The 11,595-nt window shown below is 49.2% G+C and overlaps 1 protein-coding gene across 1 annotated transcript in view; it reads right to left on the bottom strand.

The window, feature by feature from the left end:
- Positions 1-11,517, bottom strand: part of epb41l4b (erythrocyte membrane protein band 4.1 like 4B) — a 20,048-nt gene extending 8,531 nt beyond the window's left edge. The window contains exons 1-14 of the mRNA XM_062466075.1: positions 10,731-11,517; positions 7,874-7,978; positions 7,682-7,724; positions 6,912-6,990; positions 6,530-6,574; positions 5,924-5,976; positions 5,712-5,832; positions 4,737-4,824; positions 4,318-4,406; positions 4,157-4,226; positions 3,908-4,077; positions 2,249-2,358; positions 505-535; positions 279-318 (exon numbers count right to left, since the gene is read on the bottom strand). Of these exons, the coding sequence (XP_062322059.1) occupies positions 279-318; positions 505-535; positions 2,249-2,358; positions 3,908-4,077; positions 4,157-4,226; positions 4,318-4,406; positions 4,737-4,824; positions 5,712-5,832; positions 5,924-5,976; positions 6,530-6,574; positions 6,912-6,990; positions 7,682-7,724; positions 7,874-7,978; positions 10,731-11,000 (1,314 nt within the window). The 5' untranslated portion in view covers positions 11,001-11,517. The remainder of the gene's footprint in view (positions 1-278; positions 319-504; positions 536-2,248; positions 2,359-3,907; positions 4,078-4,156; positions 4,227-4,317; positions 4,407-4,736; positions 4,825-5,711; positions 5,833-5,923; positions 5,977-6,529; positions 6,575-6,911; positions 6,991-7,681; positions 7,725-7,873; positions 7,979-10,730) is intronic.
- Positions 11,518-11,595: the final 78 nt, after the last annotated feature.

Raw genomic sequence — 11,595 nt, 5'->3', positions numbered from 1 at the left:
CTCTAACCCTGGGTGTGTGTGTGTGTGTGTGTGGTGTGTGTGGTGTGTGTGTGTGTGTGGTGTGTGTGAGGGAGCAGCGTACCAAGAGCAGGCCAGGCTCTAACCCTGGGTGTGTGTGTGTGTGTGTGTGTGTGTGGTGTGTGAGGTGTGTGTGTGTGTGTGGTGTGTGTGAGGGAGCAGCGTACCAAGAGCAGGCCAGGCTCTAACCCTGGGTGTGTGTGTGTGTGTGGTGTGTGAGGTGTGTGTGTGTGTGTGGTGTGTGTGAGGGAGCAGCGTACCAAGAGCAGGCCAGGCTCTAACCCTGGGCTGGCCTGGGAGCTGGAACACAATAACAATAACAACAGCTGATTAAGCCAACATTTATCTGGCCAATGATTCATTTTTCATAACCATGCCACATGTTCCTTGTCTTACAATGCTCCAAAACATCCCATGGGCTTAGGCATGTCTCTATGCATGTTTGTGGGAGTGTGTGTGTGTGGGTGCTCAGTGCTGACAACCTACCTGATGTGTGCTGGTTTGGCTGGAGAGATGGCTGTGGACAGAGACAAAGGTTAGTCTCAGGTTGTTAGAGTCACACCACTGCTCTCCCGCGAGGGGGTGAGTGGTGCAGAGAGGGTGTAGGAAGGGTGTAGGGAGGGTGTAGGAACCCAGTCTTTAGGACACCAGGGTTGTGTGTAGTAGGATAAGGAGGGTGGGCGGTGTGGAGGATAAGGAGGGTGTGGTGGATAAGGAGGGTGTGGAGGATAAGGAGGGTGTGGAGGATAAGGAGGGTGTGGAGGATAAGGAGGGTGTGGAGGATAAGGAGGGTATGGTGGATAAGGAGGGTGTGGAGGATAAGGAGGGTGTGGAGGATAAGGAAGGTGTGGAGGATAAGGAGGGTGTGGAGGATAAGGAGGGTGTGGTGGATAAGGAGGGTATGGTGGATAAGGAGGGTGTGGAGGATAAGGAGGGTGTGGAGGATAAGGAGGGTATGGTGGATAAGGAGGGTGTGGAGGATAAGGAGGGTGTGGTGGATAAGGAGGGTGTGGTGGATAAGGAGGGTGTGGAGGATAAGGAGGGTGTGGAGGATAAGGAGGGTGTGGAGGATAAGGAGGGTGTGGTGGATAAGGAGGGTATGGTGGATAAGGAGGGTGTGGAGGATAAGGAGGGTGTGGTGGATAAGGAGGGTGTGGTGGATAAGGAGGGTGTGGTGGATAAGGAGGGTGTGGAGGATAAGGATGGTGTGGAGGATAAGGAGGGTGTGGTGGATAAGGAGGGTATGGTGGATAAGGAGGGTGTGGAGGATAAGGAGGGTGTGGTGGATAAGGAGGGTGTGGTGGATAAGGAGGGTGTGGTGGATAAGGAGGGTGTGGAGGATAAGGAGGGTGTGGTGGATAAGGAGGGTGTGGTGGATAAGGAGGGTGTGGTGGATAAGGAGGGTGTGGAGGATAAGGAAGGTGTGGAGGATAAGGAGGGTGTGGAGGATAAGGAGGGTGTGGTGGATAAGGAGGGTGTGGAGGATAAGGAGGGTGTGGTGGATAAGGAGGGTGTGGAGGATAAGGAGGGTGTGGTGGATAAGGAGGGTGTGGTGGATAAGGAGGGTGTGGTGGATAAGGAGGGTGTGGAGGATAAGGAAGGTGTGGAGGATAAGGAGGGTGTGGAGGATAAGGAGGGTGTGGGCGGTGTGGAGGATAAGGAGGGTGTGGGCGGTGTGGAGGATAAGGAGGGTGTGGTGGATAAGGAGGGTGTGGTGGATGAGGAGGGTGTGGTGGATAAGGAAGGTGTGGAGGATAAGGAGGGTGTGGAGGATAAGGAGGGTGTGGAGGATAAGGAGGGTGTGGGCGGTGTGGAGGATAAGGAGGGTGTGGTGGATAAGGAGGGTGTGGTGGATAAGGAGGGTGTGGTGGATAAGGAAGGTGTGGAGGATAAGGAGGGTGTGGAGGATAAGGAAGGTGTGGAGGATAAGGAGGGTGTGGGCGGTGTGGAGGATAAGGAGGGTGTGGTGGATAAGGAGGGTGTGGTGGATAAGGAGGGTGTGGAGGATAAGGAAGGTGTGGAGGATAAGGAGGGTGTGGAGGATAAGGAGGGTGTGGGCGGTGTGGAGGATAAGGAGGGTGTGGAGGATAAGGAGGGTGTGGAGGATAAGGAGGGTGTGGGCGGTGTGGAGGATAAGGAGGGTGTGGAGGATAAGGAGGGTGTGGAGGATAAGGAGGGTGTGGGCGGTGTGGAGGATAAGGAGGGTGTGGGCGGTGTGGAGGTGACCCACCCTTCCCCAGAGAGTGGGTGCGGGAGGGGTATCTCTTGCTGGGTCGCCTCTCAAAGGTGCTGGCCCTCCGGAGTCTCCCTCCATGGGTGGCCTGATACTCGGTCTTTCCACTGACAGAGACCGGGAGGGGAAGAAGAGCAACAGTTATTGAAAGTCCTGTATTGAAAATCCATCCCTCCTCTATAACACAGCGTGTTCCTCTATAACACAGCGTGTTCCTCTGTAACACAGTGTGGTCCTCTATAACACAGTGTGTTCCCCTGTAACGGTGTGGTCCTCTATAACAGTGTGTTCCTCTATAACAGTGTGTTCCTCTGTAACACAGTGTGTTCCTCTATAACACAGCGTGTTCCTCTATAACACAGCGTGTTCCTCTGTAACACAGCGTGTTCCTCTGTAACACAGCGTGTTCCTCTGTAACACAGCGTGTTCCTCTATAACACAGCGTGTTCCTCTATAACAGTGTGTTCCTCTGTAACACGGTGTGTTCCTCTGTAACACAGTGTTCCTCTGTAACAGTGTTCCTCTGTAACAGTGTTCCTCTATAACAGCGTGTTCCTCTATAACAGCGTGTTCCTCTATAACAGCGTGTTCCTCTGTAAAACAGTGTGTTCCTCTGTAACACAGCGTGTTCCTCTATAACAGCGTGTTCCTCTGTAACACGGTGTGTTCCTCTGTAACACAGTGTGTTCCTCTGTAAAACAGTGTGTTCTTCTATAACACAGTGTGTTCTTCTATAACAGTGTGTTCCTCTATAACAGTGTGTTCCTCTATAACACAGTGTGTTCCTCTATAACACACCGTGTTCCTCTGTAAAACAGCGTGTTCCTCTGTAACACAGCGTGTTCCTCTGTAACACAGCGTGTTCCTCTGTAACACGGTGTGTTCCTCTGTAACACGGTGTGTTCCTCTGTAACACGGTGTGTTCCTCTGTAACACAGTGTGTTCTTCTATAACAGTGTGTTCCTCTATAACAGTGTGTTCCTCTATAACACAGTGTGTTCCTCTATAACACACCGTGTTCCTCTGTAAAACAGCGTGTTCCTCTATAACACAGTGTGGTCCTCTATAACACAGTGTGTTCCTCTATAACAGTGTGTTCTTCTATAACAGTGTGTTCCTCTGTAACGCAGCGTGTTCTTCTATAACACAGTGTGTTACTCTATAACACAGTGTTTTCCTCTATAACACTGTGTGTTCCTCTATAACACAGTGTTTTCCTCTGTAACACGGTGTGTTCCTCTATAACACGGTGTGTTCCTCTATAACACAGCGTGTTCCTCTATAACACAGTGTGGTCCTCTATCACACAGTGTGTTCCTCTATCACACATCATCCTGCTGGACCTCCCAGCAGGCAGCAGATCCCTTCATGTGTGCTTGTGAAAGACCTGTTTGAAATGTAAACAAACATGGAGACCGATCCTCGTCGTCAAAGGAACAGATCAGCGTAACCATAGACACACCGTAACCATAGATACGGAGGCTCTGTCTTGCACAGACACACTATTACACCCCCCCCCCTCCCCTCTGATACACACTATGCCCCTCAGACACACTCTTGCAGATCAGGAGTGAACTGGACAGTGATGCAGGACAGGGGCCACTAAGGCTAGGGGACTACTTCCTGTCCGGGCCCCGGGACCTCCTGTCGTCCTACCTGAATCTGAAGCGAGAGCCCAGGCGGCTGAAGTCACTGCGGCTGGCCTTCTCCGTGGTTGGCTGGCGGAGGCGGAAGAAGGCGTGGCTCTCCACGGCACACTTCCACAGGTGCTTACAGCTCCTGGAGCTGGCCAACTGGAACATGAAGGTGTGGTCCTGCTCCCGCCCCTGCACACAGGACACGCCCCCTCTGCTACAGGCCAGGAAGTACTGTGTGTGTGTGTTTAGATTTGAACAAGCTGCTTACCTCATCGTCGTCCTCCACCACTACCAGAGTCAGTCGACTCTTCTTGAAGTCCAACTGGGTGATCTTAGGCCTAACGCACACACACACACACTTAAACACTGTCCATAGCCTGAGTGAGAGAGTCATGCATGTAAATGTGAGGGTGTGTGAGTCATGTTTACCAGAAGAAGAGACCGATCTTGGTGGAGCCCTCAAACACTAGAATACCAGTAGGAGTCAGACCAAGAGCATACTCCCCTCCATCTCTGCCCTGAGGGGAAACACACACACACAGTCAGACCCTCAACGCACACACACACACACACAGTCAGACCCTCAACACACACACACACACAGTCAGACCCTCAACGCACACACACACACACACACAGTCAGACCCTCAACACACACACACACACACAGTCAGACCCTCAACACACACACAGTCAGACCCTCAACACACACACAGTCATACCCCCAACACACACACACACACATACACACAGTCAGACCCCCAACACATACACACACACAGTCAGACCCTCAACACACACACACACACACCCAGTCAGACCCCCAACACACACACAAAAACACATACCTTGACAAAGTGCATGTCGACTCCGTACAGCTCCAGCCATTTACACTTGTTGAGGAAGCTGATCTCTGCCTGAGAGGGGCTCTTCCCCCTAAGGTAGTACACACACACACACAATACAAACACACACGTAGATCATTTATATACACATATGCAACACACATACAGTATACATATATTAATTTACACACATAGATAATTCATAAACATGCATACAATATATACACACATTCCAACACAAAATGTATAAACACTTTTTCACTGTAGAATCAATGTACTGTCAGACACAGGGAATTTATAAGATGCTTAAGATCAACCACACAGAGACTAGAGGTCACCGCACTACTGCTACAGTAGTAATTGCCAACTTTTGACCCTGAGTGGCCCTATCTGTGTGTGTGTTTAGTGAAAGAGTGTGTGTGTGTTCAGTGAAAGAGTGTGTGTGTGTGTTCAGTGAGAGTGTGTGTGTGTTCAGTGAGAGAGTGTGTGTGTGGGCTCAGTAACATGCAGCATATGCTGGTGTAATCTAACCCTAACCCACTGGGTTAAAGACTGCCCGTATTTAATCAAGACGCTCCAGGAAATAATCCCTTAATCTGACATGAGGAAGGATGGAGAGATGGAAGGATGGAGAGATGGAAGGATGGAGGGAGAGAGTGAGCTAAACTGGAAGGGTGGAATGATATAGAAGTTAGAGAAGTCGTAATCTGCAGTGGAAAACATTAAGGCTTTATATTTATAGTTATGAGGGTCTCCTCTCCCAGAGATCCATAACAGCTTTCAAACACAGAAAATCTCAATCTAATCCCCAAGTCTAATCCTTCATGCAGAAAACAGAAAGACTAGAGGGTAGTGTGTCCTCCTGTTCAGGTCTGTTAGCAGCTAGGAGATAGGAACTAAGAAACTAGGAGCTAGGAACTAGGAGCTAGCAGATGTCTTGGCCAGGTGGTGCATTCAAGGACTTCCTGGTTCACTCACCTCAGCTCCACCCACTGGTTAAAGATGTCTGCCTCCATGGATTCACTCTGTTTGGGTGTGAAGCGAAACTCTGACACCAGCTCTGTAGAATGTTCCAGAGGGTCACAGTCTCCAAGCTCACCTGGACCAGACAACATTCAGGTTCAATTATGCATTTGGTACTGTCTTGTAATAACTGATGGTTACATTTGTTAATATGAAAGTCAACTTACTCTGCAGGCAATAAGCCCCGAGCTCGACTGACACATCGTAAGGGCATTTCAGCCTGAGGGGAGAGATGGGAGGTTACATGGAGAGACTTTTCTCACCCTCGTACCTACTTCTTCCCAAGATGGTCTTGTGCACATGCTTACATGTGTAAGGGAGGTGTGTGTATGTGTGTGTGAGTGAGTGCGTTAGTGTGTGTGATGTGTGTGTGTCAAGTAGGCGTGTGAGTATGTGTGTGTCTGTGAGTGTGTGTGTGTGTGTCAGGGAGAAGAGAGGTCTTTCTTAAAATGAGCAGCCCTCCTCTGTTCTGATCTTGAGCTTCATTACAGAGCCACTCAGGGGATCCCTGGCCCAGATCTAGAGGGGGTCAACACGCCAACTTTATGTGTGGCTATGTGTGTGAACTATGTATGTGTGTGTGTGAACTATGTATGTGTGTGTGTGTGTGTAGTCTGTGTATGTGTGTAGTATGTGTGTGTGTAGTATGTGTGTGTGTAGTATGTGTGTGTGTGTGTAGTCTGTGTATGTGTGTAGTATGTGTGTGTGTAGTATGTGTGTGCGTGTAGTATGTGTGTGTGTGTGGACATATAAAGAAGTTAGGAGCTGCTTACTTGCCGGACAGAATGTCTTGTCGAAGCTGAAGCACAAACAGGTACCTGAAACACACATGACAAAAACACCTTAAGAGACTAAAGAAACACTTCAGACACAAACAAGGAGATCAAAAACACTAAAAACTCCCTGACTCACTTCTCACCCCTCTCTGCATATTGAGCCTTGATTAGTCTCCCCCCTCTGGACTAAAGTAATTAGCCAAAAAGAGGGAGGGAGGAGGGATGGGAGGGAGGGAGGGAGGGAGGGAGGGATGGGAGGGGAGGGGAGGGATGGGAGGGAGGGAGGGAGGGAGGGAGGGAGGGAGGGAGGGAGGGATGGGAGGGGAGGGATGGGAGGGAGGGAGGGAGACTAGAATGTGTAGTGTAGAAGTGGTTTTACCTGGTGAATTCTTCGTGGAGATTGTTTGGCTCTGAAGAGTAAAACTTGACCCTGAAGAACAACCTGTATGGAGGGCCATCTAGAATACAGAGAGAGGGAGAAAAGAGCCAGAGAGAGAGAGAAAGAGAGAAGAGAGAGAAAGAGAGAGAGAAGAGAGGTAGAGGCAGGCATAGAAGGGTAGTGTAAGTAATTGTAATGGGAGTCAGGTGGCTGAGCGGTGAGGGAGTCGGGCTAGTAATCAGAAGGTTGCCAGTTCGATTCCCGGCCGTGCAAAAATGACATTGTGTCCTTGGGCAAGGCACTTCACCCTACTTGCCTCGGGGGAATGTCACTGTACTTACTGTAAGTCGCTCTGGATAAGAGCGTCTGCTAAATGACTAAATGTAAATGTAAATGACAACGAACGAAATAACGAAAACTAGGTGGTAAAAAACATTGTTGTTAACTGAAATTAAAATAAAAACGAGGCATTACAAAAAAATGATAACTAACTAAAACTGTATGTAAATGTACTCATGTACTGTAAAGAGCATTACAACTAATCATAACTGAATATTAGCATAAATGAACCTACATCAACGGCAGGTACTGTCTCTTGTTCCAATGTGCTACAGCACATACAGCTAGCACCATCTCTCACTCCTTCAAGTGGGCGTGTCCAGTGTAAACATGGGTGTCGGCTTATGGCACATGCTAATCGCCTTGTCAACAGTTGATAATGAGCCACCTGCCCTCCTCCCCCCCCCCCCCCCACACACACACACACTTACCTTTGATTTGTTTATAGATGGGCTTACTCATATCCAGCCAGTGCTGAAAACATCCAGAAGATGAGAGGTGAGAAACACAAAGACAAGAGAGCAGAGAGCAGCTGAATGTAACCCAGACCACCCTGTAGGAGCTGCTGCAATCACCACTACCATGCTGGGGGGGTGGGGGGTGGGGGTTCACTGTGTACTCACTGAGACTTGTTCTGGGTCCATGAACTGCAGTCCAAAGTAATCAGCCTCAAGCAGGTCCAGATGATACATGATCTGGTCAAACAGATCCTGACCTTTCGACCTTTTCTGAACAAAAGAAACAGATTCCTTTTTGTTTTGTTCCCTCACTCTCACCTCTTCCCTGGTTGGTAAACAAACGGCTGCCATTGAAACCCACACACTGGGCCTTTAGATGAGATGATTTGATGTATTAGGGGTTGAAGTTGCTAATGTGTTGCAGATGGCAGGTCAGTGATCAACAACACACTATCAGCACAGGGAGAGAGACAAAGCAAAGGTACAGGCTTGACTATAAATAGAGCTAGTGTCTGTATCTGGAGCAGTGTGTGTGTGTGTGTGTGTGTGTGTGTGTGTGTGTGTGTGTGTGTGTGTGTGTGTGTGTGTGTGAAAGAGAGATAGAGAGAGAGAGAGAGAGATAGAGAGAGTGAGGCTAGGACCTGCATCTGGGGCAGGGACTAACTCTAGGGGAGTTATTCTTTGTCTAACACATGAAAAATGACTGTAGCCTAGCCTGTGTCCTTGAGCTGCACACAGTCTGCACCCTGAACTACTGTCAGTCTCCACTCTCGATGAGGATGTGTTCAACGTAGGCCTGAATATAATCTCTCTCTCTGAATGCGTGCGTGTGTGTTTGTTGGGACAAGTGGGACAGAGAGGTGGGGATGCGTATTGATAAGATTTGAACGATTCCGACTCCTTATCAATTCCTGCTTATCGATTCGATTCCTTATCGGTGTTCCCCTCTACAGCCATAGGTCTGTGCGTCCTGCACCCCCCCACACACACACACTCGTTCTAAACGAATTTCTCAAACTGGCTTTGACTGGCTCTGAAATGAGCTAATACCTACCACCTCTAGGACTCTTCAGGCCTCTTTTTTCAAAACAAAATCTAGTCGGAGATAGAAACTTTCAGTTTCCTTGTGTTCAAGCTTCTATTACTCAACACCAGTAGGACTTACAGGGGTCCTAACAACAGGGGAAATAACTTCAGTGTCACCTTTCAAAAGAGACCATTTACATGCATGTACTCCAAATGGTTCAACAACAGCTTTCAATGTACTTTGGGTATGTTGTTTAGGCGTTTTCAGGCACATTTAACAGGACTATTAAAAGGTTAAACAATTAAAATGCTGAGTTTATTAATGGATTCAAAATCGATATGCTCAGTTTAATAATGCGACACGCGAACGTTTGCTGATAACACACGCAGCCCCGATAACGTGAAATGATCAATAAGATCAATACTAATGGGAGACGAATGCAGGAGCTAAAATGTATGCTTCAAACGACGGGACAGAAGATAACTAGATCGACTACACACAATAAAGGCAAATTGCTTCACACAGTAACAAGTGGTTGTGATCACTTTTGAGCAGTTTAGCTCTACCTTAGATAGTTAGAGATGAAGCGCGAACGTTAGCTGCGCTGCTGCATGCATCGAACACATGACGTTCCAGTAGTTCATTCCATGCTGTGTGTTCAAATGCTTCTTCATAATGTAGTATTTCCTCCCTTCGACGAAATATACTTTTTACAGAATCGTTAAGGAATTTTGCTAACGATTCCAAGGAATCGATTCACTGGGATACCCATCCCTAAAGGTGGCTATCTTATACTTTGGTCCTTGATAACCGGTCTGAACCTGCCCACTTGTCAGAGTGTGTGTGTGTGTGACTGTGTGTGCCTGTTTGAGTGAGTGAGTGCGTGTGTATGGGTTCAACCTCGGGTGTGGCTTTAGGTAGTGAGGTTAACCACTACTAAGCTATAGGTCTACCCTTAGACCTGAGCCAATGAAAAGGCCAGGATTGATCGGAAGCCATATTGATATTTCTTCCCAGCTTGTCCCCCAGCTGTGTGCCCAGAGTGGGTGTACTGTAGCAAGGTCTCCAACAACACTTATGGACGACACTCCGGGGACATCCTCATTCCAGTCACCTGCTTCCATCCCTCCGGGATCCTGCATGTACAGGCTTGTTCACAGCAGCAGATGCTGTGAGCAAGCCTGACTGCAGGATCCACGTGTGGGGAAGTGTCATTGGCTGAGAGGTCCATGGCTGTGAGTCATGTTGATCAGCCTGTTCTGGTCGGTTACATCGGACATGTTTTAGAGATCAGATCGCTGCCTTGCCGGAAGAAAGCTGAGCTAAGGACAGCTTCCCTGTCATCTGTAGAGAACACACACCACACAGGTGTGTGTGTGTGTGTGTGTGTGTGTGTGTGTGTGTGTGTGTGTGTGTGTGAGAGAGACAGGCAGACTGACGCTGCCATCCCTTCACGTACAGGAATGAACAGGTGACACACACCGTGACTCTGTGACAAAACACACATGACCTTCAGCAGCAAGACTGTCTGATGATGTGACGTTCACACACATGCCCACACTCCTCCACACTACACACTACACTACACACACTACACACACTGACACTGTGGGGGAGAGAGGGGGAGACCAAGAGATGGAGAGAAACAGAAAGAGATATAGAGAAAGAGAGAGAGAGTTGGTCTTTTCGAGGCAGCCTCACAGCACTCAAGAGTGGGGAAGTAATGTGATGAATTGGACGATCACAACACCATCTGTAGGTTTACCTTTCACAGTACCAGACACACACACACACACACATATACACACACGATGATATCCCGCTGAAGCAGATTCTTAAGTTGATGGCGGAAAAATCCTTCAATATTAACAGAATGCGGTATTGAATAAGGTTGTCTTAGCTCTGTCACGCTAACGAACAACATTGCTTAACTAGGGTTAGGGTTAGTCTGTACGGCTGCACCTACACTGTACAGCACAGTCTGTCTCCACTCACCGGCAGATCTACGTTAACGTCCGAGCCATCCAGCAGTAAGACGCGACAGGTGATGGGGGTCCGTGCGGAGCCAGCTGCTGGGATGTGTACGGCCGCTCCCCCGGAAACCACGGCGGGCGCGTGGACGACCTGCTGCTGATGCGCGCGGAGCTCGGGGTTCCCGGACATCCCTCGCCCTCCTCCCCCTTTACCGTCCCGTTCATCCCGGTCAGCCGTCGGAAACCGTCTACGAGAGCGTCGGCTGAATGTCCGACGCAGAAATCCCATCATCTTCCTGCTCTTTCTCCACAGCGCGAGCTCCGTGACGAGTAAGGGAAGACTTACGCCAGAAACCAGCAGGACAGTGTGTGAGTTACCGGGTCCCGCTGCAATCAACCCCGGGGCGAGGAGTCACTCACGCAGGGGAAAGGAATTTCGGGCTGCCGTTGAATCCTTGGAGCTTGGATGACGGCAGCAGAGAATCTTCAGTCGCATAATAAACTATCAGACATTTGTCATTTCAAAAAAAATCTACCAGTTGATTTTCTAATTCAATCGGTGGCTCTCACTCCTAGAGCCAGCCCCTCCGGTGCACCTGCCGCTGCCCGGCTGTTGCACCGATTCTGAAATCCTGGGCAGATCTCGCGCTCACAATGGGCTCCGCTAATCTTCCTGACCGGGGTCTGAGGACAGATCACTGCCCACCAGAAAACATGTCCAGACTTCCTTACCGTAATGAATGCATCTCCTCACCGGGAACCGAAACTGGTACACCTCACAGGTAAAAGTCAACCAGTGAAACTGGACAAACAGCATGCTCTGCGCCTGCGTAAAAAAACAAACGCAGAAGAAACTTTTTTTCCGCCCACGACGACCTGAGACCCGC

The sequence above is a fragment of the Osmerus eperlanus genome, chromosome 7, assembly GCF_963692335.1.
Source record: "Osmerus eperlanus chromosome 7, fOsmEpe2.1, whole genome shotgun sequence".
Classification (NCBI taxonomy): domain Eukaryota; kingdom Metazoa; phylum Chordata; class Actinopteri; order Osmeriformes; family Osmeridae; genus Osmerus; species Osmerus eperlanus.
The sequence above is the reverse complement of the archived record's forward strand: the minus strand, read 5'-3'. Positions and strand labels throughout refer to the sequence as shown.